Source organism: Tursiops truncatus, chromosome 15 (genome assembly GCF_011762595.2).
Source record: "Tursiops truncatus isolate mTurTru1 chromosome 15, mTurTru1.mat.Y, whole genome shotgun sequence".
Classification (NCBI taxonomy): Eukaryota; Metazoa; Chordata; class Mammalia; order Artiodactyla; family Delphinidae; genus Tursiops; species Tursiops truncatus.
Window position 1 is genome coordinate 269,984 of NC_047048.1, and position 25,637 is coordinate 295,620.

The 25,637-nt window shown below is 60.7% G+C and overlaps 1 protein-coding gene across 6 annotated transcripts in view; it reads right to left on the minus strand.

Moving 5' to 3' along the window:
* Nucleotides 1-25,637, minus strand: part of PRKAR1B (protein kinase cAMP-dependent type I regulatory subunit beta) — an 85,467-nt gene that overhangs the window by 6,991 nt on the left and 52,839 nt on the right. For 5 of the 6 annotated variants that reach the window (XM_073791777.1, XM_033839786.2, XM_073791775.1 and 2 more), the window contains 3 exons: nucleotides 17,624-17,782; nucleotides 12,523-12,583; nucleotides 7,653-7,774 (listed from right to left, as the gene is read on the minus strand). In XM_073791777.1, coding sequence (XP_073647878.1) covers nucleotides 7,653-7,774; nucleotides 12,523-12,583; nucleotides 17,624-17,782 — 342 coding nt within the window. Of the gene's footprint in view, nucleotides 1-5,456; nucleotides 7,212-7,652; nucleotides 7,775-12,522; nucleotides 12,584-17,623; nucleotides 17,783-25,637 lie in introns of those variants that run through there. The other variant, XM_073791779.1, reaches the window with a different exon arrangement.

Genomic DNA, 25,637 nt, shown 5'->3' on the forward strand with positions numbered 1-25,637 from the left:
ACCAGCACTAAAAAGAAGTGAGCCATCAGGCCCTGAAAAGCCCCGGAGGAAACTTCCATGCGCACCCCTGAGTGACAGGCGCAGTGAGGAAAGGCTTCGGGCTGTGTGCTTCCAACGACATGGCATTCGGAAAAGGCAAAACTAGGGAGACAGTGAAAAGACTGAGCGTCGGGGCGTGGAGGGGGTGACCGGGTGAGCAGAGGGGGCCTTTACAGCAGGGAAACTACTGTGTGATACGGCGTTTGTCCAAACCCACAGAACGCACAGCACCCAGAGTGAACCCTACCACGGTGGACCTTGGGTGACTGAAATGTCCATGCAGGTTCATCGATCGTGAGACATGCACCACCTGGCGGGGGTGTTGGTAGTAGGGGAGGCTGTGCCCGTGGTGGGGCGGGGAGGGGCTGGTGGGAAATCTCGGCACCTTCCCATCCACTTTGTTATGGGCCCAAAACTGCCCTTAAAAAATACAGTCTCTAAATAAAAAGAACTCCTCTGAGATCCGGATACCTCTCATTACTGGTGACCCGGCTGGCATGGAGGACAGAGGTCCGAGTCGGCCGGGACCAGTGGACACAGGTGCAGTGTGGCTCCCAGCCCAGCCTGGCTTCTGGAAAAGCGTTCCTTCTGGTTCAGTCCAGAAGGAAAGTTTATCTTCCTGCTACTTTCTGGACCAAGACTGCCGTCCTTTGATGTTGACCGTGGCCAGGGGCACTGCTCTCACTCCCTGGACGGGGAGGGTCTGGCACCGACCACGGAAACCCAACAGCAACTAACGGAGACGGAGACCGCACCCACCCTGCGCAGGTGCCGACCAGACTCAGCACCTCCTGGCGGGGCCCCCGAGGCTGAGCCGTGAGGGCTGCCGCCCGTTGGGCGGAGGGCCAGGGTGAGCCCCTCAGACAGGTTCTCGAGCGAGGGAGGGTCCCAGGACAGGAGCAAACCCACCAGGCCCGTGGGAGGCCCCTCGGGAGCCGGAGCCTCAGGGCGGGATGGCTGTGGGCGTCTGGCTCACAGGGAAGCTTGGGCAGCTGGACAAGATGTCCCTGACCGCAGGGGACACAGGGTGGACGTCCAAACTCCTTGTCCGGAGCGGAGGGTGTGTGTGGTCCTGCTGCCCTGAAGTTGGCACCGCCCCCCACCCCCACTCAGCCCCCAGCACCCTGCCCCCCACCACAGCTGGCGCCCCTGGCCTCGTGCCCAGTGTTCCTCTGGATGCCCTTCCCCGACCTTCTCCATTTGGAGGACTCCTACTCATACGTCAATACCAAACCCACCGCCACCCGGGGTCACTGCTCCACCTCCCTGGCCTTCCCTTCTCCATGTGGGACCCATGCTCTCCCTCCCCTGCAAAGTCACAGCAAACTGCCCAGCGGCGGCCGTCGCCCCCCCACCCCCCTCCCCCAGTACACTGAGCCTCGGCCTGGTGCACAGTGGGGGCACGGACGGGCTGAGTCACAGATGGCTGTGACCTCGGATCTGTGCACTGTGGCCTGCAGCGGTCTCCGTAAAAGTTCCCGAGACGACGGCGAACTCGGAACACCCTTGAGATGTGAGTGGCGCAGCATCAGCTAGGAAAGCCCCCGGGGCAATGGCAGCGTCGAAGGGGTTGCTTTGCAGTCGCTTCAACATTGTGGACGTTCATAGAAGTGATTTGCAAAGAGAGGAGATGATATATCCAAGCTCACGTTTCCATGGCAATGCCTCCAGCTGTGCAGCCTGCCTGGGAGCTGGCGGGGAGGGAACCCGCTCTTGTCCAGCTGCCCGCAGGCCCCGGAGGTTCTGCCAGGTGTGGAATCTGGCCACGGGGAGGGTTGCAGCAGAGGGGACCTGAGACCCAGGCCTGGCCCCACCCACGTCCTCTTCCCAGGGTCTTCCTGGAGGGAGAGGAGGTCCAGGAAGTAACCTGAGTCTGCAAGCCTCACAGGACTTGGCACGTTCTCGACGCGTCCGGCCCCTCCCTGCCAGCCCCACACGCCCTCTCTCCCTGGGGGAGGCCCACCAGGGTCTGTCCTGCCAGACAGGAACTCCCACGGTCCCACTGCCGGCGGCCGTGGTCCCCCACGGCAGCCGGGAACTCCCACAGGTCCCACTGCTGGCGGCCGAGAGCTCCTCGGGCTACAGGGCGTTTCAGGCTTCGGTAACTAGAAGAGGTCCCGAGAACAGCCAGGCCACGTACGGCCCCCCGGGCTGCTGCAGGTCGGGTCCTGAGGGGCCGGGGTGCTTGGGCCCCTGGGAAGACCCACTGGTGCCTTCTGTTCTCACGTCTGTGAGGCCCCAGGTTGACAACCGCAGGTCTGCCCTGGTCGGCTGAGAACCCGCTCCACGAGCTTTGGGGGTCAGGTGTCCGAGGGGCTGGCAGCGCCCACAGCTTCAGAGACAGCTGGTGTGAGCACACGGAGCTCCGAGACAAGGAGCCCCTGCCAGGAGGCTTGGCACGGAGACCCTGGGGTCACGCAAGCCCAGCTCTGCCAGCCCCGCCTGGCTCCCAGAGGCCAGCACGTGCTGTTAGGGACTCATCAGGCGTCTGCAGGAGCCGTTTCTCACGTCTGTGCAGGTGCGGGTCTCTGCCAGCGCCTCCACACCTGGGGAAACAGCTCCCAGAGCAGCCTGTCACTGGCCCCAGGCTGTGCTCACCCGCATCCACCCAGGAGAGCAGGGGGATGGACTGAGGTCCAGCCAAGGGCGGGGGCCCGGGGCAGCCCGCGCTCCCACTCCCCTGGATGAGGCCTTGGCGTGGCCTGAGGTCCACAGCGGGGGAGCGGGACCCGGCCGGTCCACGCGCAGGGAGCCGGGGGCCCGGCGCCAAGGCCAGCGTGGCCTCCTTCCACAGAGAGGAAGGGCAGCACCAGGCCTGCCAGCCACGGGAAGCCGCGAGCCAGGGTCCCGCAGCCCCGCTCCGCTCGCAGGGCCAGCACGCGCGGCAGGAGCCCCGGGCCCCGCCCCCTGCAGCTCTGGGGCCTCGGAGCAGCCGGGCCCCTACACCCACCTGAGCAGAGGCCTGAGCGTTCCAGAAGGGTCGGAAGGCAGTGGTACTGGTCAGGGCTCTCCGGAGAAAGAGGACCGACGGCCTGTGCACTTGGGCAAAGATTTACGTTAGGGAATCTGCTCACACGACCGTGGGGCTGACGTGCAAACTCTGCAGGCAGGCCGGCAGGGAAGAGTGGGTGCCGGGACTCGGTCCAAAGGCCAAGGCCAGCTGCGGGGAATCCCTCTTCCTGGGGGACCTCGGCCCTCTTCTTCTTAAGGAGGCCTTCAACTGATTGGAGGAGGCCCACGCTCACCACAGAGGTCAGGGGCTCCACCCAAGGTCAACTGACATCGGTGTCAACCGTATTTGAGAAGCACCTTCACAGAAACACCTGGAGACCCGCGTTGGACCAAATATCTGCGTCCTGAGGCCTGGCCGAGTCGACCCGTGAAATCAGCCCTCACAGCGGGGCCTGGGGCCTGGGCCCCTTCCCGGCGCATCCGCAGTGGAAACGTCCTCTCCTGTCCAGCTGTCGGCTTCGTGGGTGTCACGAGAACATGGGGCGGACGAGGTGCTGAAACACATACACGTGCAAGCAGCCTGTTCGAGGGAATCTACTCAGATCTTCCCGCCACGTCCTCTAAAGGCCACGTCGGCTCATCCCTTGGTAGTCTTGGGAGAGAACACGGCTGTGGGGCGGACACCACACCCCTCTCAGATGCGGCCGGTGACCACTTCTGGCCCCATGGGAAACAGTGGCTTGAGGCTGCAGAGGTCTCTGCGGCTGCATTTCAGCTCTGAGCGTGCGATGCCTGTGAACCCTGAGGCACCACCGTGACTTACCCAATTTGGTGGACCACAGAGGAAAAGGGAAAAACATCCAAGTTGCCAGGAAACCACTTTGAATACATTTTACGATGTTGTGAAAACCGTACCTTCCAAGGGGGCTGGGTTACACTCCGGGCCGTACTATCGCTGTTACTGTGACTCTGCCCCCACTGCCACCCCCTCGGTCAGCGCTGGGGGGACACTCGGCCACAAAGCCGAGCTCCCTCAACAGAACCAGCAGTGTCCCCGTCCCCGAATCGCTCTCCCAAGGCCCTCCTCAGACAGCTTTTGTGGCAGGAGGCGTCAGGAGCCCCTGGAGAGGGTCCCCACCCCACCCGTCACCATCTCCTGGTGATTCCACAAGGAACACGCCGCCCATAACACAAACCACACGGTCGTGGCGCCAGGTTCGCCCCCGAAGACAATCACGGAACTCGGCTCTGACGGCCTTTGATGGATGAGCTAGAGCGACGTCCAGCCCCAGAGCAGCAGAGAAGACGCAGACAGACACCCCCGGCCCAAAGGGCGTCAGTGGAAGGGCGAGGAGGTAGGGCCACGCAGGAAACACAGGAAGCAACGTGCACACCACTCACCCTGCTCTAGAGAAGTGCAGGATGCTCGGACACACACGCGCACACGTGCACACGCCCACACTGAGGGCCCAGCACTCCCAGGGCAGAAGGGCGGGTCCAGAGCAGGGATGCAGGGGCAAGACACGGCCGCGTCTGGGACCCACTACCTGGCATCGGCGTGTCCCTGGGGAAGGACCCCACAGGTGAGGTCAGACTGCACAGCCGTGGGGCTCACATTCAAAGCTGCCATTGTCACAGTCCCTGTAAGCTCTGTGAGGAACCCCGCTGACCCGTCTTTCACACGGCTTCACAATTTTTCTACCCGTGGCCTTGGCCCCAGAGAATAACGGACGACTGTCTGTGTTGGCCAGAGCTGCTCACTCCCTGGGCCTCAAAACCGAGGCTGCAAACTCAGTGGCCTGCACGTGTGTGCAGAGCCCGCCGGGGATGCAAGGGGGCAGGGTGAGGACTGGGGCAAAGTGGGGAGCGTGTCACACCCGGGGCAGCCGCCTCTTGGGTCCAGCTGGCTGCAGCCAGGCAGGGATGCAGATCCAAAGTGGCCAGATCCAGACGTTCAAGAAGAAGAGATCCAGGTTTTCATGGAAAATACCTGATTTTTATTTTATTTTATTTTATTTTATTTATTTTTTGGCTGCATTGGGTCTTGGTTGCTGGGCACGGGCTTCCTCTAGTTGCAGCGAGCGGGGGCTACTCATCATTGCGGTGCGCAGGCTTCTCATTGCGGTGGCTTCTCTTGTTGCGGAGCACGGGCTTTAGGCGCGTGGGTTTCAGTAGTTGTGGCATACGGGCTCAGTAGTTGTGGCTTGCGGGCTCTAGAGCACAGGCTCAGGAGTTGTGGCGCACGGGCTTCGTTGCTGCGCAGCATGTGGGATCTTCCCGGACTGGAGCTCAAACCCGTGTCCCCTGCATCGGCAGGCGGATTCTTTTTTTTTTTTTTTAGCATCTTCATTGAAGTATAACTGCTTTACAATGGTGTGTTAGTTTCTGCTCTATAACAAAGTGAATCAGCTATACGTATACATATATCCTCATATGCCCTCCCTCCCACCCTCCCTATCCCACCCCTCTAGGTGGTCACAAAGCACCGAGCTGATCTCCCTGTGCTGTGCGGCTGCTTCCCACTAGCTATCTGTTTTACATTTGGTAGTGTATATATGTCCATGCCACTCTCTCACTTTGTCCCAGCTCACCCTTCCCCCTCCCCGTGTCCTCAAGTCCATTCTCTAGTAGGTCTGCATCTGGGCAGGCATATTCTTAACCACTGTGCCACTAGGGAAGTCCCCTGATTTTTAAATAGTGACAATTAATTCAAATTTAAAAAAAAACAAAACACGGTGCAGGCCAGTGCAAACCCCAACACCCCTTGTGTCCGACGGCAGGCTCAGCTGCATTTGGAGAGTGTGAGCAACTTTCTGCTGGAACGTCCTCCAGAAACCACGAGCCAGACACTGGCTACCTTCGCAGGAGGATCTGAGATAAAAAGCACAGACCTCGAGGGACCACAGTTCCCTCAAAGTCCTGAGAGTAGAGCCCCGGAAATGTTCGGAGTCAAGCCGTAACTTTCACCCCGGGGGCTTGCTTCTGGGGAGAGCAGGCGTGAGCCTTTGAGATGACCTCTCTGAGGTCACGGCCGGGGCGGGAGCTGAAACGCAGGGTTTGCGGCCTCTCAGGTCTACGGAGGGGAGACCTGGCTGGCAGGAATCATAATTTGTTCTGTCTGTGGTTTTTCCCCTTTCTTTCAAGAAACATTGTTGAACGAGTCACCCACCCCAGCACAGGAATGCTGCCTGTGGGTGGATCCCTCAGCAGGGTTCCTGCAGAAGCACCCCCAGCCCTGGGTCTCAGGTGGGAACCACGTCCATCATTCAGCTGCAACCCCAAGGGCCCTCCCGCCCCAGGCTCAGTGCCGAGACGTGGACCGGTAGGTAACAAAGGTCCCGGTTCCCAAACGCACACTGTAAAGCTCTGTGCTGCAGCCACCAGGACCCTCCCGAGGTGGTTCTCCTGCTGACCCCACAGCCTTCCAGATCTTTCCTGCGTGATCAGCAGGCAGGTGGCGGGAAGAACCACAGGCACGCCCTCCCAGGAGGGGCTGCTGCGGGAGCCCGGATAAAGTCCCCACGGAACTCGCGGGTCACAGGGCGGGACTTTGTTTGTGGACTGAGGCACAGAGGCGGGCAGGCGCCAGCCAGCAGGACCCGGAGCATCCTCGCCGACAGCAGCAGCCTGGGAAGTCACTTCTGTTGTTCTAAACCAAGAAAGTGGCTCCAAGTCCGGCGATGTCGGCCAAATGCCACCAGGGGCTGAGTCTTTGTCACTTCCTTTCTGTGCACCAACCCCAAGGCTGGTACCACTCTCTCTGGACGGCACAGTGACCCCCTCTGCGGCTGCGGCCGCGACCAGAGCGGGCTTTCAGACTCGAGCCGCCCCAGCCTCTGCTGCGCTGAAGGCTCCTCTTCTCCCGCGGCAAAACGTGCAGCTGGAGCGTGTGTTTTCCCGGGCAGGCGACATAAATTCTTCCCGCCAGGAGGGCCAGGGAAGTAGGAAGTGAGCCAAACTCACATAGTTTTGGGTCTGTGTCATGGGGAGGGTCCCATGGCGAGGCGGCCCCGGGGACCGTAGCCTAGGCGCAGCCCCAGGCGGGGGGGACACAGCGGTCATGCAGCTGCTCACCCCCATCAGTGACAGGCTGAGCGTGGCGGCTTCGGATTACGGCCCAGAGCCAGCTGTCGCGGTGGTGGGGGATGGAGGAGGGAACAGTGACTCACGCGGGTCCAGGTGGAGAAATCTGGCGCCAATCTTCCAAATTAAACTTTTAACTGGAGACCACCGATATTCACACGCAGTTGTAAGAAGCAGCACAGAGAGATCCCACGTGCCCTCAACTCACACACCTCCCCCAAGAGGATGCACTCGTCACGCCGGGTTCCGGCTCAGGGCGCCCCCCACCCCGGCCGCGTCCCGATCCCCACGTTCACCTCCACACCTGGCGTGCTCAGTCCGTGCAATGTCTGCACGCGTGTGGGCTCGGGCACCCGACCCACTTCCTCAGAGGAGACCCCGCGATTCTCAAGGGCGAGGATACCCAGTGGGAGGCCTGTCCGCATGCAGGATGAAGGTGGTGGGGGAACGGAGCACGGGGATCAGGGATGCTGGTCCCCAGGGGAGGGGCACGTGCAGACTGGGCGTCCCCCACTCCCGGGCGGCCCTCCTCGGCTGGGGACCACGCAGAGCCCTCCCCACGCCCAAGCCGGACTCACCTCTGTGATGATGAAGAAGTCGTCCCCAGGCTCCCCCTGGACCACGATCTTCTCTCCGTCCTCAAACTGGACGGGCTCCAGTGCGTCAGCCACAGTCAGACGCTCCCACTTCTCCAGGGACTCTGCAGCAGGGGACACGGGGGCGTGGGGGTCACGGGGGCCAGGGAGGGTCGGGGGGTCAGCTCCCCACCCCAGACAATCCAAGAAAACACCCACATGGCCAGCCCCAGGGTGATGAGGCTTTGCTCCATCACAGAATGAACAAAACAGAAAGCAAATTTCTGTGCAGGAGGCCCGGGTATTTTCACAAGTGAGTTGGGCCCAGGGTGTACACGGCTCAGCAGGTGGCCAGGGCTTCAGAACTGGGAGCGATTCTAACCTACATCAAAGGTTTAACGTAGATGACAGGCACTGGACGTTGAGTCCAAGTTAACTCAGGATGAAATGCCTTTGTTATCTTCAGAAGAACAGAGCTGCCTATATTTTTGCAAACAGTATAATCACAGCTCAGCACTAGGGCTACCAAGGGGTTTAAATAATTCAGAGGTCGAAGCAATTTCCTGTTCATAAGACACCGTTCAGTGCCATTCAAAGAGCATACAACTGTAGTTACGTGGCTAGAGGTGTAGGATACCTTCCATTATTTGGGGTCAAAATACTTCATTCCAATGGCAAGTCTACTTTGATACTTGCAAATTCTGTCTCTCTTTCCACCCCTTCTCACGCCTTCCCTTCCCCGTCACTATCCACCCCTAGCCCTCAGGAAGGAAAAAAATACCCGCGTGCTCCTTTTGTAAGAACTTAATGGTTGCCTGATTAACTGTTTCTCTTTTGGCCAAAGAAACTTTTCTGGCCTACACTTATCAGCTGCACTATGTAGGTCAGCCGCTAAAAATACAAAGCAAAGCCTTTATTTTAGATCTCGAGTAGGAGGGGGATTTCTCTGCTTGAAAACTCCTGCCAGGGCCACACGCTGAAAAGGACACGCTTTTGACCAAGCCCGGGGCTGCAGCAGATTCTGGAGCGGCTGCCAGCACGCTGGTCCAGCAGCCTCCGTACCGGACGGGAGCTGCCCCATGACGCAGACCCCGGGCACCCTCAGGAGGCCGGCATGGCGGCGAAGACGCCCGTGACTTTGGAGGGTCACGGTTGGTGCCGAGGTGGAAGCTGGTGCCGGTAAACGTGTGACTGCGGCTTGGTTTCCTTCCAGGGCGATGAGAGGCGTTTGATTTCACAGCCTTGGGCTTAGGAAGTTCTCGTCCTCCTGTGTGAGCGGTGGGTTTTCCTATTGGATTTGAGACCTGGAACCCCAGTCCCGAGGTCGGAGAGTCAGCGCTTCCACCCTCAGCAGCGTAAATCCCAGGACAGAACTGCTGGAAGAGACGGAGATCGGGGCGATTCCTTGGCCCTGATTTCTGAAGCGGAAGCTTTGGGGGCATTTTTACTGCGTTCAGATCCCTGGGTCCCAGGTGTGGACGGTCAGCTCAGCTGGGAAATCGGTGACTGGCCGGGTGGGGCCACTCCCAGCGCTGCCCTTCTGGAGGGGGGTCTCAACGCTGCCAGGGAAAGTGGCGGACACCCCGCAGAAGAGACACAGAAGGCAGCCCTCAGTCAGCGGCGGCCAAGGGGCAGGCACACCCATCCGGAACAGACTGGCCTCGGGGCCGACGCTTCGGGAGAATGCGGACCCTCGGGCTCTGCCTCACGGCCGCTGCCGCCCAGCCCTGAGCCTGACCCCGGCTCCCCTCCCAGGAGACCCCCTTTTCCTGCCTGGAGGCCTGAAGCCTGCTTTTCCCCTTGAAATAGGGTCAGGGCAGGCCCCCTGAGCTGCCTCTACTACCTCCCTGGAGCAGGGGGGCCGGGAGGGACGCGCCGGGTGGGCAGCCATCCTGCAGCAAGTGCATCTCCACATCCGTCCCCCAGGCCTGCGCCGTGTCCTCTGCCGGGGGACCTGACCCCGCTGCTGCCCGGCTGCCCCCCACCTTCCCCCCACCCCCTCACGCCACCCCCACGTCAGCAACTCCAAGCAGTCATGTCCTTCTTTTTGTAATTTGGAAAAAAAATCATCAGAAAAGTAGAATGAACAACACAGCCAGCATCTGTCCTGAATGAAGTCACAGGACTACTTGGTCATGTTTGCTTCAGAGCTGCTCCCACAGACACATCATGTTACTGATAAAACCGCGTCCCTTTGTCTCAATTCGAGTTCTCTCTCCTTCCGCAGAGGCTGTGACTATTAAGGATTTGGTGGATATATTTTTTTTAAATCTTAAAGGGTTTGGTGAGTTTCCACCCCATAGGTGGTCTTACACCTTTACTGTAACATAGCTTCGTAAACATGACCCAGCGTTGCCAAAATTGTGCAGAGACGCACCGTCATCTGCACCATCTTCTGTGTCTGAGATCCATGTTGAAACGTGTTGACACGCGGAGACCTAGTCCATGCGCTTTACTGGAGTATAAAAACCTGTACCACACACACACCCGGGCGCGAGGACCTTCCTGCGATGACAGATTCTAGGTTGTTTCTACTTTCCTGTCATTGTAGGAATTGCTGAAATGACCATCCATGTCCGTGTCTCTTTTTTTATTAACCATGTTTTTAATTGAAGTACAGTTGTGATAGTTTCAGGTGTATAGCAAATTGATTCAGTTATATATATATATATATATATATATATATATATATATATATATATACACACACACATATATATATATATATATATATATATCCTTTTTCAGATTCTTTTCCCTTATAGGTTATTACGAGATACTGAATACAGTTCCCTGTGCTTTACGGTAGGACCTTGCTGCTTATCTATTTTATATACAATGGTGTGTATCTGCTAACCCCAAACTCCTAATCTATCCCCCCCCTTTGGTGACCATAAGTTTGTTTTCTGTGTCTGTGAGTCTCTTTCTGTTTCGTAAGTAAGTTCACTTGCACCATTTTTCTTAGATTCCACACATAAGTGATACCATATGGTATTTTTCTTTCTGACTTACTTGCTTAGTAGGATAGTCTCTAGGTCCATCCATGTTGCTGCAAATGGCGTTATTTCATTCCTTTTTATGGCTGAGTAGTATTCCATTGTACATATGTAGCACATCTTCTTTATCCATTCATCTGTCCATGGACATTTAGGTTGTTTCCATGTCTTGGCTATAGTGAATAGTGCTGCTGTGAACACTGGGGTGCACGTATCTTCTTGAATCATAGTTTTTTCTGGATATGTGCCCAGGAGTGGGATTGCTGGATCATATGGTAACTCTATTTTTAGTTTTTCGAGGAACCTCCATACCGTTTTCCCTAGTAGCTGCACCAACTTACGTTCCCAGCAACAGTGTAGGAAGGTTCCCTTTTCTCCACACCCTGTCCAGCATTTGTTATTTGTAGACTTTTTGATGATGGCCATCCTGACCAGTGTAAGGTGGTACCTCATTGTAGTTTTGATTTGCATTTCTCTAATAATTAGCAATGTTGAGCGTCTTTCCATGTGCCTGTTGGCCATCTGTATATCTTCGTTGGAGAAATGTCTATTTAGGTCTTCTGTCCATTTTTTGAATGGGTTGTTTTTTTGATATTGAGCTGTATAAGCAGTTTGTTTATTTTGGAAATTAATCCCTCGTCAGTAGTATCACTTCCAAATATTTTCTCCCAGTCCGTAGGTCGTCTTTCCGTTTTGTTTATGGTTTCCTTTGCTGTGCAGAAGCTTCTAAGTTTAATTAGGTCCCATTTGTTTATTCTTGTTTTTTATTTCCATTACTCTAGGAGACAGAGCCACAAAGATCTTGCTGTGATTTACGTCAAAGAGTGTCCTGCCTATGTTTTCCTCTAGGAGTTTTATACTGTCTGGTCTTACATTTAGGTCGTTAATCCATTTGGAGGGTTTTTGTGTGTGATGTTAGGGAGTGTTCTAACTCCATTCTTTTCCATGCAGCCGTCCAGCTTTCCCAGCATCACTTATTGAAGAGGCTGTCTTTTCTCCATTGTATATTCTTGTCTCCTTGACGCCTCTGCACCCACAAAAGTGCACCTGCTTCTTCTCCTTCTCACTCCAAAGGTTCTTAGAAAAGGAGGCTAAGCCTCACGCACCACCTGCACCCAGAAGTCCAGTCTGGGGTTTTTAAGGCTGTGATGTTCCCGCAGGAACTTCTGCTGGACGGTTATTTCCCGCGGTTCCCAGGGCCTTAGCGCTTAGACGTCACTCACCCTCCCAAGCGGGTCCACTCCCTGTCCTTAAGGGGAGCTGCTAGACACACACTGATTCATATTCCAACTGATTAAAATGACATAAAATTAAAATTCTCAAGTGTTCCACACGGATACGGAACACCTGCATCGCTGCCAAAAGTTCTACTGGGAAGGCTGGTCCAGAATGATACGTCGTCGTCGTGTATGTCAAAGTAACTTCAAAACGCTGAAAATCTTCTGCAGGAGAGAACCTGTTGACACTCCCAACGGTCAATGGAAATGTGGCCGACGTGTCTCTCAGATCCCAGGACAAGAAAAGCGGGGGGCACACGAGAACCCCCATGGAGGAAAACCCAAACAGGTCAGGAAAGACGCTCAACACAGCTCCAAATGGACCAACGTGGAGAGAATGGCGTTGATGGTAGAGAGACAGACATGCAAAGCACGGGTGGATGGAGGGCAGACACTGTGTGTGTGTGTGTGTGTGTGTGTGTGTGTGTGTGTGTGTTCGTGGGCACGTACATGCTTGCATACACGATGCATCTGTGTGTGCATGTGTGTGTGTGTGTGGGCGCACTGCACAGGTATGAGCGCGCATGTGTGTCCCAAACTTGCAGGGCATGTGGAAACGGCTGGGCCGCAGCCCCGGGCGGCCAGGTCGGGGGCACGCACCCAGGATGGAGACCTTGCTGAGAAACTCCTCGTACATCCTGCGCTTCCTCAGCGTGCTGCCCTGTGAGAGGGGAAGACACAGAGAAGCAGGTGTTCAGAAGGGCTTCCCACCCCAACCCCTTCCACATTCCCAAATTCCCCAAGTGACTCTGAACTCCTAAAAGGAGACCCCGGAAGCCCCTCGAACAAGCAAGGGCCTGAGTGACGGCCCCCGTTCACGGCCCAGACCTCCCCGCACCTCCCCCTCCGGGGTCTCCGTCCTAATCGCACATGTGAGGTTGGGCCTCATCCAGACCCACGGGATGGGGGGAGCCAGGAGGCCTGAACCTCAAGCGGGTTCAGAAGCCCCGGGTTCAAATCCCACCCCTCACTCCGTATCCGCACGCCCCGAGCCAGCTCCCCCTCTCTGAGCCTCAGTTTCCTCATCTGGACGATGGGGTATCTTAATTCCTGTCCCACAGGATTCTGTGAAAGTTACGCGAGCAGACATCGGTCAGCGGACATGGTGTGAGGACCTCGGCACCGCCCCCCGACCCGGCCTCAGACTCCCCGTCGGCTCTGCGTGGCTCAGGGCCAGACCAGCGTTAAAGAGGCTGCGAGTCTTGAATCCGGAATCCTGGAGGTTCTCCCTGCCTCCCTCACAGAAGCGCAGACACCCCAGGGCCCCTCCATCCGGCAAAGAGCCCCACGGGGCTGGGACCCAAGACCACATGGTAACTGGACCCACAGGGTGTAGACGGAGCTCCTGCACCGCGGCTGGCGGCCACGGAGGGGACACGGCGTCCTGGCGGTCAGTGGCAGAACCTAGGAGTCTTGGGGCCCTGTGTGTCCGCTTGCGGCGGGTCTAGACGCCTGCGGTGGCAGCAAGCTCAGCTCAGCTCAGCCCCCAGCCCGAGCCGAGCCGTCTCAGGCCCCGCCGGCCTCGAGAAAGGCGTTTCTTTTGAAAGATAATTTATATTCCCGCTGACCTCCCAGCAGCTACGCCCACCCGCTGGAATGCAGGCGTGTTTGCCCAGGAACCCTAGACATTAAAGCTCGGCACAACTGGCCCATCCATCTCCCGCCGCAGGATGACAGCTGGAGGTGGCCACCCGGGACCCTCGGGCAAGGAGATCCGCCTCCAAGGCTGACCAAGGCGCCTCCCGCTGGAGGCTTTCCTCCTGGGATGAGACGGACGGGGAGGCAGGGCCGGGAGCCCCCGCTGTCGGTTCACGCATCACGCAGGTGTCCGGGGCGCCGGCCCGTCACCTTGGGGGCTGCCAGGACCCTCACCTGGGGGGCTTTGCAGCGCATCTGCCGGCAGCCCCAAGGTGGGCTTTGTGCCTGGTGAGGCTGGCCCTACGTACAACTCCCGTCACAGGTATGGGGCCTGCCCAAGGCCACACTGAGGGAAGGAGCCAGCGGGGCCTGGAACCCTCGTCCCCATGGATGCTTGCAGAGGACCCACGCTGGTGGCGGGGGGCACGGGGCCTGGTCCGGCTCAGCTCCGCCCATCTCCCTGGTTCCTGCAGCCTCGGTTTCCACATCTCTGTGCTGGGGTCCCGTCGGGCCGACTTTGAGGAACAGAGACCGCAGAGAAAGACCATCTACGTCCCACCACAGCACTGGCCACTCCTCACGTGCCCCTCCCCCCCGCAGGGCAGTAGAGCGGCGCCCTCACCTGACGCGCCCTCACCTGACCCGGGACAGATGGATGGGGATGCGTGGGCAGGGCAGGGAGGGGAAGACAGCACTTCCTGACCTCCCACCTCACCGCCAGCAGCGGGGCCTGGAACCTCACTTCGGCCGCTTGCAGCTGGAGACACGGCCCCGCCCCCAGCCCCGCCCCCAGCCCCGCCCCACTGGCGCAGGCGTGAGGCCAGCCCGGAACCCCGATGCCCAACGTGAGGCTTCTTCTGTTGCACCTTCCACTGTACCCCGCTGTCCCCGGGGAAGCGTTCTGTCCTAAGACTGGAACCTAAAATGTCTGCGAAATCCAGGCCCCCACCGCCCCCCAGGCCCCACCTGCGTGGACTGAGCCGGCCCCAAGGACGGGCTGGGGACCCGGGTCCCAGCAGACAGCAGGGCTCTGGCCGTAGCGCACACACCCCTGGGTATAGAGTGTTCACAGCGGGCCTGCCCCCGGGCCGCAGCTCGGGGGAGGGTGCGAACCCGCCAGGCGGAGGAGGAATCTACGTCGGGTAAGATGACCCTTCGACCTGGACCGACCACTCCAAACGCCCTTTCCCCTTACGTGTTCAATCCTGACCGGCCCTGCAGCCATGAACTGAAGCACACACGTGCACACACACACACCCCGCCCCAGCTCCCACGAGAAGGGGGTCCCAGGCTCCTGCTGCCCCACTTCATGGATGGGAGCCAGGGGCCCAAGCAGGTGGGGTGGGAGCTCAGCGCTGCGGCTCAGGACCTGGTTCCGGGGGTCTCGGGACCCCCAGGCAAGTGGGGCTCTGGAGACCCCAGCCCAGACTCCACAACAGGATTTTGCACTCATCAATCCCCACTTGGGGTCTCACGCAAGATTCAGGGTGAACGAAAGGTACTGAAGCTTGAAAGAATGAAGTCCGGGGTCGCTGGCCCCTGCCTGGGGGCCCGGAGGGGGTCGAGCCCCCGTCCTGCTCAGAGGTGGTGCACGCGGCTGGCCTCGCCAAGCTCCATCCATCCATCCGTCTGTCTGTCTGTCTGTCTGTAGCATGTGGAGCAGCGGAGCCTCTCGGGTCCGATGTTCTGGGATTCAGAGGTGGGTGGCCCTCTCCCCGGAGACACTACCAGCCTCCATCCCGCGTCCCCCACGCGTGTCCAGCTCAGGGTCCAGTCGTCGCACGATGGACGCATCCGAGTCCGCCCAAGCCACGGGCTGATGCAGCGATGGACGCCGTCCACGGACACTCCCTTCCGAGTGGGCCACACTGTCATTTTCTTCCCAAGACGCAGGGGCTCTGTAGGCTCCCAGCGCAGCCGCGGCTATTCTTAGTGCCCGGGGATCCAGAATTAAAACAGAGGACGCGCCAGCTGCTCGGTGGTTGGGGACTTCCCTGAAGGTACTGTTCCAGCCACGAAAGTCCCACAGCCAAGGACGACTCCGACTCAGCGCGGACCATGGCGGAGAAACAACGGCTTATGCAACGGGCCAGGTGCATCCAGAGGAGACAGGGACGGGGAGGGTGCCTGGGGCGCCTCCCCCCACAGACAGTGATCTCTCCCGGAGAAAACAGGAATGGGCAGGTTTAAGACCAAAGAGCGGGAGCCCATTCCACGAGGACTCACCTCGCAGGGCAGGGCAGCGCCTCCCCCAGCGGATGACCCCGAGGGCGCAGACGACGAGCCGCACGAGACAGATGCCCCCGGGACTGAACGGGCCCCTCCCTGCATCACGAAGGACCAGGAGCTACGGCGGCGGAGCCAGGACGGCAGCCGGCAACCCTTTCTCCCTCGTTCCCCTTTGGAGGGGCCCCCGGGGCAGAACCGGCTCTCCAGGCTCAGCTGGGACTGAGCTCACAGAGCCTGTCCTAAACATCCCAAACCTTCCCCAGGCCTCCCCCAGAGCATCCCAAACCACAGCCCGCACCCCAGAAACTGCACCGCCCAGGCTGGCCTTCAGGCGACAACCAAGGCCCAAAGGGCACCTGGCAGCGGCACGTCCAGCCCCGGGGTCTCCCAGCAATGTGCTCACCTGGGTCACCTCCCTCCAGGCCGTCGGAACTCCTCGGATCCCAGGCCCACAGGGGCAGCCTTTGAGCAAACACCATCGCCAGCCCCTGGGGGCTGCCCTCAGGAATGAGCCCACCCCCGCCCAGGTCCTCCAGCACCACCCCTGACCAGCAGAAAAGCACCTGGCCCAGCGGTCACCACCAGCGAGCACAGACAGCCAAGGAGTGTGACTTCCGCGAGGACGGGGCACTCAGCTCCCAGGGGCCTCTGCCCGGAGACCTGCGGCCAGACCAGAGTGGCCAGCCAGGACCTCCCTCCACCCCTCCCGAATCGGGACTCTCTCCACTCTCACCCAGAAGGCCCCCAAGTGCCAGGGCATCACCGGGTCCAGGGCGGCTCCTGCCACTTCTCTGCCCACAATCCTGCCAGGGCTCCCGGTGCACTCAGAGTCTGAGTCCAGGCCCCCGCCCCACCCACCACAGGATCCCAGCATCCTCACTGTCTCCCCACTGGTCCACGAACAGGCCAGCCAGGCCTGCACCCCAGGGCCCTTGCACTGGCTGTTTCTACTGCCCGAACACTCTCCCCCTGGACAGCCGAGGGCTCCCTGCTCCGGGCCTCTGCTCGACACCACCTCGTCACAAAAGGGGTCTCAGGGAGGGGGGCCTCAGGGCTTTCTTTAAAACATCATCCCCCCGCCCCCACCTCTGCCCCTCTCTGCTCTATCATTCTCCGTGGAAACTGTCAACAGGAGGTATATGTTTGCTCCGTCATCTCCTCCAGCGTGTCAGCCTCCCAGTCCCCTGGCGGGTCCCAGCACCGAGAACCCGGCAGTGCGTGTGCAGGACGGACACTCAGCGGGCACGGGAAGATCCCGCCTCTTCTGCCTGGGAGGGGCCTTCTCAGCGCACAGGCTCATCTCCGGAGCCTTCCGTGAACACCTGCCCCGTTGCTCCCGAGAGCCCCACAGCGAGCCGCCACAGGTGTGCGCACCTACACCCACACCATGCCAACTAAGAGAGGAGCTGGCTGCATGTGAGGAAACCTAAAATGACAGTCCCCAAGTAAGGAATCCTAGAGGCCAGCAGCCTGCCCGGTACTGCGGTCCCACTGTGCCTCCAGAGGCCAGGCTCCTCTCAGTGATTCGCTCCACCACCTTGGGGAACGTCACCTCATGGTCAAGAATGGCAGTTGGAACTCCAGCCATCACAACCACATTCCAGACAGTTGCAAGGAGAATGGGGGAGGAAAGCGAAAGGGGCTTCCCCAGCTGTCTGCCTGCCTTTGGGTAACTTTCCTGAATGCCCTCCCGACACTCGCCACCCACCGCATCCCTACTTACGGCCCCACCTGGACACAACCAGGGTGCCCGCGAGATGCTTGCTGGGCATCAGACTCGGCTGGCTGCCCTCCCAGCCCTGGCGAAGCCTCCACGCAGGCACCGCTCACTCACCATGAGGATGCGCCGGTAGCTGTCCCGGTCGATGCCCCAGAGCTTGAGGTCCGTCTTGGCCTTCACAGTCGCCGCCCTGGGGGTGCCGTAGATGAGGGCCAGCTCCCCGAAGCTGCCGCCTTCACTGATGTTGGTCACCCACTCTCCGCTCACATACACCTTCGGGGAACAGGGGGACAGCGTCACGGGGGCTGGGGCCACCCACCCTCTGTCCACATACACCTCCGGGTGACAGAGGGACAGCGTCACGGGGGCTGGGGCCACCCACCCTCCGTCCACATACACCTTTGGGGGACAGAGGGACAGCGTCACGGGGGCCTGGGGTCACACTGCTGCTTCCTGCGCAGGGAGCCCTCCGTTCCATCCCCCAGGAAGGCACAAGGCTGCTGCAGCCCCAGATCCCTTGCAGGCGGGCAGAACTCGGCACTGCCCTGCCCAGGTCCAGGATCGGCCAAGGCGCCTGCCTCACGCCCAGCCCTGCCCAGAGCCGAGGCTGGACGGGCACAAAGGCGGAGGCCCTCAGCGGTCAGTGCAGACGAGACTGGCCAGGCCCCAGCTGCACGCACTGCTGCGGCTCCGGGTCCGCAGGAGAGCGAGTCCCACCACCTCCCAGGTCGGCCTGCGACTCAGCTCCTCGCAGACTAGAGGTGGGCCGTGCACCTGGGCCGCGGGCTCCCTGACTGCACACCAGCGAGTCACCCCTGCCATGGCACTCTCGCCCCACCCGTGCGGGCCCCTCCACTTCGTTCACAGACAGCCCTCCCTGCCGTTCCTGCTGCCCGAGGCTCCGGGGAGCAGCCCGGCCCCGGGCCCACCTCCACCGGCAGGCCCCACGGCCGGGAAGAAGCCAGGCTCCCTGGGCCTCCCCAGGGCCTCCGCTCCCCACAGGCAGCACCCAAGTGCCCGGGCCTGCGGTCAATGGGAGCGGAGGCTGGCGCCGCGGGCCGAGCCCAGAAGGCGGACAAGATTCCCTTTCAGCCTGGGAGGGCGGCGCCCGCCGCACAGTGTCCCCACTATCCAGGGACCGCACGTCCGCATCCTGCAAGAATGGCCCGGATTGTTTACTATGCAGATTCGCTTACTATAAATTAACACAACCACTGTTCATTCCCTCGATGTCAATGAGCTTAAAGAATGGTTCCCATTGGCAGAAAGCATGCATGTCGGGAAAGAATGCATTGCGATGAATCATGGGAGCAATTCTTACGGAATCAATGACTCATTATCCTGATAATAACTGAGGCACAGAATTGCCAGCCTGCGGGGCACCACGCAGGTGATAACGGAGCCCGGTGCGAGCAAGCCTGGGGAGCAGTGGCCGGCCTGCCCACAAGGTGTCAGGGGAATGGAGATGACAGTTTACAGAGCGACCCGGGGCCTGCGCCTCTGTCCCCGCGAGCCCCTGCCCGCCCAGCGAGCCTGCACGACGCCCCCGCCGGGTGTCGGGGAGAAGAGACGCCAGCTTCCACTCAGCAAGGCCCTCGAGGAATCAGGGCGATGCCCATCCTTCCCACGAGGCAGGGAGTGTGTCCGCCCGGCTGTGCCCCGAGATGCTCCCCCCCACAGAGAGCACCCCCAGAGAGGCCACCTGCGGTTTTCTCAAAGGGGACCAGAGTCTGTGGAGGGGCAGTCACGGTGACCCAGGCTCGGCCGGGCTGGCCCCAGCTCCCCTTGCGGCTGGTCCTCCGTTCACAGGGCTTGTATGTTTGTAAAATCCTCTCTGCGTGGATACAACTCTCAAACCTTAACCTGTACGACCCTACGCGGGCAGCGCAGTGAGTCTCCCCACCACTCAGGTCAGGGCACGGGACGTTTCCAGGTGCCAGGAACTCCCGGGGCCCCTCGAGGGCTCAGGTGCCTTCAGATGACTGCGGTGCGGCTGAAAGGAAGCACAGCACGTCCTTCTGTGCCAGGCGAGTCTGAGCGCTGGGTCCAGTCCATCTGTTCTCACCGCCGCGCTGCCACTCCCCAGGCTGTGGGTGACGGACGCCGTCTAGTTTCAGCTCTGATTCCAAAGGGGGCCTCGAACCTTCTCGCGTGTGACTAAACACCCTCACTCTCGTGGGTGATGCAGGGGGTGGGGGTGGCACTGGTGGCGTCACGGGGGTACCCGCGCGATCTGCTGAACGCCATCTCCCCAGGCTGCACCAGCCGGCCCTCCCCTGGCGCCCGCGCCTGCTCCCTCGGTGCGGGGACACCACAGTGACGTGGGCTCAGAGGACCACGGATCTCGGGTTGGGAGCCTCGCCGGACATACGGAGCCTGGGGAGGGCGTGCAGCCTCCCGGCTCCCACCTCAGGGGGAGAAGGAACCACCGCCTCGGACGGCTGCCGGGGGGCAGGCCGCCCCCGTCGCCCGCCAAATAGCACAGGGCCCCCCAGGGAACAGGGTAGGTGGCTTAGGAGAGGCGCCAGCAGCGGCTGCACCTCCACTTCCCAGGGTGTGGCCCCAAAGAGCACGCGGGCAGCTGCTGCTGCAGGGCACACAGGACCGAGGACACCTGGGCCGGAGCGCGCCACCGGGGGGCCATAAGGACCCTTCCTCACCGAGGTCCCGACAGCGTCCTCAGAGGCGTCAGAGAAGAGCATTGTGCAGAGCCGAGGCCGGGCAGGGCCGCCCCTCGGAGCACAAAGGGCCATCCTTCTCGGACACTGGCCTCTGTCACCACGGCCGCACAGTGCCCGGCCCCACCCCAGCTGGCACGCAAAGGGGCTACTTCGTGCTTTGTTTCCTTTTTGGTTTTCCTTCTTTTAAAGAGAAGTGGTGGGAGGCCCTACTGGGCTACGTCTGTGCTCCCGCCGCTGCCTCGGCTTTTCCGGCTGAGCCCAGAGCTCCCGCCCCGCTGATCTTCGTTCATTCGCTCACTCGCTGTCACCCCCGGGTCACCCCCAGCAACCTGGGTGTCCTGCACGCTCTACCTGCTGGGTTCAGCGGTTTGCAGCGTGCGGACTCCTGCTCACCGGCACTTACCGGCCGGCCGGTCGGTGCTCACCACACTAGCGTTATGCCGTGGAAACAAGCGCAGGCCCTGAAGAGAAGGGAAGGCAGAGCCACAGTCCAGACCGCGCAGAGAGGGCTTCTGAAGAGGCGACTTCGAGCCCAGCCTGAGGGGCCCCCCGAAGAGACCAGGGGAAGAGATCTGAGGCGGGGGAACAGGACGAGCCAAGGCCCTGAGGCAGGACTGAACTCGGAGGGCACTGGGTACAGCAAGGCCACACAGGGAGGTGTTCGTCTCAGGACCAGAAGGTTCCAGCACAGCTGAGGCCAGGTTCACATCTGGGGGGCTCCCCCTGCTGCAGCTGGAGCCCAGCTCAGGGCGGCGGGAGGGGAGCAGGGAGGAGCGAGGGGCGTCCCAGAAACACAGCCTTCGACCACGTCACTCAACAGGTGGTGTGCGGACCAGGTGCACAGCACCACCTGGGAACCTGCGGAAACCCAGGTGCACGCCCCCCTCCCCGCCCAACCCCCCGAACAACGACCGACTGAATCAGACCCCCAGGGGTGCAGCCCAGAGGCCAGGACCTCAGCAGGTGATGCTGACGCCTGCCCACAATGGATCAGCTCTGATTCGACTTTGGACGGAGGTGGAGACGGTGACTGATTGGGTCGAAAGCACAAGAATCTGCTTAGTGAGACCCCAGAAGCAGCATCACAGGTAGCACTGCGTTCCCATCGAGGGGGACTTGAGATGGGGACCTCGGCCCCGCCAAAGCAGACGAGCATGCTGGGAACGCCAGGGGGGCCGCCTCCCCGCCTGCCCCCAAACCCGGGACACTTCGGTCCAACACTCGACTCCACAGAAAACAGAAATTCAATTGAAATAAGTGTTGGGTGAGCGGAGACAGAATCACTCACTGAGTTATCCACTACACTGGGTGGGGGGGTCCCGCGGCCTCAGCCCCCCTGCTCCCCGCAGCCACTTCCCACGCAACCCGGAGCCGCCCGGGCAAGGAAGCGAGTAGGGCGTGCCAGGCGCTGTTGTTTTTGGTTTCACAGATGGTGAGAAAAAGCTAATGGCCCAGCTCCCAGGCTCCGGCCACAAAGAGATGGGGCGTCCAAGCAGGTGAGTCTGTGCAGGTGAGTCCAGGTATGTCGGCGGCGCTTCTCAGGTAAACCCGGTTCCGAGCCTCAACCCTCTTCAGCCCAAAACACCTGGGGAAAGTCGACTGTCTGGTTTCGCTTGAGAGGCAACTCCTCCCAGAGACTCCCTCCCAGCTCCCCGTCTGTGGTGCCCGGGTCACGTGGACCAGCCCCACGGGGTCAGCAGCCACTCCTCAGGGGTGGCCAGCCGCCAGCCAGGTTCCCTCCTCGGAACCCGCCGCACCTGGGCCTCCTCCCGCCCTCCCCTCACAGACATCACGCTCTCCGAGGTCCCACACGGCAGGGTCCCATCAGGATCCCACTTCCGGGGTGACCACGCGCCCCGTCAAGGGCCCGCTGTGGGGTGTGCATGAGGACCGGTCCCCTCCCCGAGCTGTCATCACATTACCACCACCACACAGGGGGCTCTGGGTCACCTGTCCGTGATTCCAGAGCAGGCTCTGGCCACAGTAGGGCCGCCAGGACCTCTGCAGGGAACCAAGAGGGGTGCTGGGCCCCCAGACACACCCTGTGGGTGAGATGCTGCAGGAAAGCTTCACAGCCGGCTCGGGGCCATGGCCACCCAGCGCCCAGGAGTGGCCGGTCAGCAGAGAGCGCCTGAGAGGACGCCCAGGTCCCTGCACAGCCCGTCGTCCACAGCAGCACGGCTCCGGGTGGCAGCCACAAAGGCAGGCACGACAGGTAAACGGATGAACGAGACGTGGGCCATCCATGCAGTGGACGGTGGCTCAGCCTCAAAAAGGGAGGAAACTCTGACACTCGCTGCAACACGGATGAACCCTGAGCACGTGACGGTCAGTGAGATGAGCCAGATCCAGGAGGACAGACCCTCTGCGGTTCCACTTCTGAGGTCCCTGGAGGCGTCAGGGTCGCAGAGGCGGCAAGAGAGGGTGGGGGCCCGGGGCTGGGGGTTAGCGTTCAATGGGGACAGAGTCTCGGTTTGGGAAGATGAGGAAGTTCTGGAGATGTCGGTGGTGACGCTGCACAACAGCGTGATGTGCTTAATGCCCCCGAACCAGACGCTGAAAACGGTTAAGACGGCAGCTGCTGCGTTATGTGTACTTTACCAAGTCAAAAAAAACACAGACCACGAGGCAAGCAGACTGGCGGGCCGTGACCCGCGCAGCCGGACAGCCTGCGGTGCCCTGTCCCCAGGAGGCCCCTCCCACCTCTGGAGACGTCTCCTCACAGACGTCTCGTGAAACAGGGGGAGCCCTGGGCGGGGGGTGCTGGGGCCTGGGGTGGGGTAGACCCCCCCGCAAGGAGGCCCTGAAGCACCAGAGGCCTGGAAGCATCGGGGAGGAAGCGTGCTCCTGAGCCTGTAAGGTCAGCCGAGGAGTGTCCTTCCAGTGGAAATGCTACGTTCCACGAATAAAACAAATTGGGAGATATTTTTATACTTAGGAAAACGGATTATAGCTCTCAGCGACACACACACCGCAGCCAGCACTCTCCGCGTCTCTCTGGAAAACCATAATTTAAACCAAGCTGGTGTTTTTGGCATCCGGTCACCTGGCCGTCGCCCCCCCGCCAGGGCGCCGTTGGTCAGAGGGCAGAAGGGGGGCTCTGGATGACCACCCCCAAACCATGCCTGTTTAAAGGCCAGGATGGGGCCTCCGAGGGGAGCCCACGTGCTGGGGGCTTCAGGGCAACAATGTGACTGACACAGTCTCCACTCCCGCTCCCCTCACAGGATGGGCCTCACTCAAGCCTTAAAAGCCACCCTCGGAACCCTCACAAGCGGCCAGTCCCTGGTCAGGGTCACTCCCCTGCTCCCCAGAAAGGAGCAAACAGAACACGGCTCCAGGCCTGGGAGAAGCTGCAGCTTCGCGCCCAGAGCGGCGCTAACAGTCATTATCGGAATGCGTGCTGGCAGCCAGCAGCCCACTTTCTCTCCCCGGGCTCCTGATTGAGCATCTTCTGATTCCTTTAAACGTGGCCTCACCCACAAGGCCCAGGCCCTGCATGTTTATCGTGCGCTCACGCCCACATCACAGGAGCTCCCTCTGCAGGCTCCCTCGCCCCGCCCGGCCCTCCCACGCCCACCAGCAGCTGGAAACTCTGATGAGACTGGCGGAGGGGCGGCCCCCAAGTCACCGCCTTGTCCCATCCGGGCTGACTGTCCCGAATTGGAGAGTCAGCCAGAAAGTGGCATCCACCCACAGTGCCCAGGCATCCGGGCTCAGGCATCTCACAGCTGCCTTCGTACCTGAGCCGCTGCGGGGAGGGCTGGACCTGCCTGTAACCCCAGTTACAGCAAGTGACCCCACTTCCCTGTCACACGGTCGCCTCCCCATGTCCCCCGCCTGGAGAGACCTGGCTCGGTGACTGACACCCCTGGGGGCCGGGAGGGGTCCTGCCCAGACAAGTGGGCCAAGCCAGCCCCTCCCCTCACTCACAGATGGAGGTACGGGCCAGCAGGTGAGAGCACCTGGCACTCTACAGTTTGCTGGGACAGGGGTCCTGAGTCCGGATGGGGCGAGTGGACAAGGACACCCAGGGCTGAGCGGTTGGGGCCAAGGGGCCTGTCTCGGGGGACAGCCCCCGCCTCACCCCCCTGGGCCCACTACCCATCAGGTAGGGTTCCCGCCAGCGCTCAGCCCTGTGGCCGGTTCCAGCATCTCCGCTCAGGCAGTGGTGGGTCCAGTGGGCGCCCACCTCTCACACCCTCCTGTGTGCTCACACCTCCAGAGGGGAGGTGGCCGCCAGCACCTGGGGCCATTCCTCCTTGCAAGGGAGAGGGCATCTTCACTGTGCACGGGGTCTGCCGAGGAGGGTGGTGGCAGGTGGATTAATGGGGACAGAGGGCAGGGCAGACGTACTGGGGGCACCCACAGGGCCTCCACCCGACCCCACGTGTGGAGTCACACAGAGATGCTGCCACTCCGGGCAGGAGGGCCCAGGCCCAGGCAGCAGCCAGGTAACCTCAAGGCTTGGGCCTCGCATCTGCGTGGAGCACACCAGCCAGGGAGGCGCATCTCACGGGACCCCGACGGTGGGCCCTCGAGGTTCCTCGAAAGACAAGGACAGGGCTCTGGGCCCAAGGTCAGCCGCCCCTGCATCTGCTCGCTGGGGAGAACCCAGCCTCCGACGTGCCAACCCCAGGGTCGTTTCAACTCTCACTTAGCCACATGCTCTGGTGACATGAGTCGGCACTTCGGCAACATCTTCGGGATTGAACTAGAGGAGTCGTGTGACTCCAAGGAAAGCAGAAGACGGAGGACATTCCGGGGGCTGGAAAGCAGGACCCAACCTTTGTGGGACCCTGTGCACGAGCGAGAGCCCCGATCTCGGTCGTCAGCCCAGTGGCTCTGCCTGGGTGGGGTCTCAAAGGATGCATAGAAGTTTGCAAGTCAGAGCAGGAATAAGAACAGAGGGAAAGGATGGGTAGAGGCTCAGAGGCAAGATGCACACTGGGAATGTCCTTCCAGGGTGTCTCCCCACGACTATGAACCCCAAGGGCAGGGCCGCGTCCCCAAAGGCGCATCCTCAGGGCTTCGTAAGTGTCCAGCACACGAGTGCTCAATCGACATTCGAGCAAGAAAACAAGAAAGGGGGGGGGCTTCCCTGGTGGCGCAGATGGTTGAGAATCCGCCTGCCAACGCAGGGCACACGGGTTCAAGCCCTGGTCCGGGAAGGTCCCACATGCCGCGGAGCGACTAAGCCCGTGCGCCACAACTACTGAGCCTGCGCTCTAGAGCCCGCGAGCCACAACTACTGAGCCTGCGCTCTAGAGCCCGCGAGCCACAACTACTGAGCCCACGTGCCACAACTACTGAAGCCCGTGCTCCGCAATAAGAGAAGCCACCGCGATGAGAAACCCGCGCACCACAACGAAGAGTAGCCCCTGCTCGCCACAACTAGAGCAATGAAGACGCAACGCAGCCAAAACTAAATAAATAAATAAATAAAT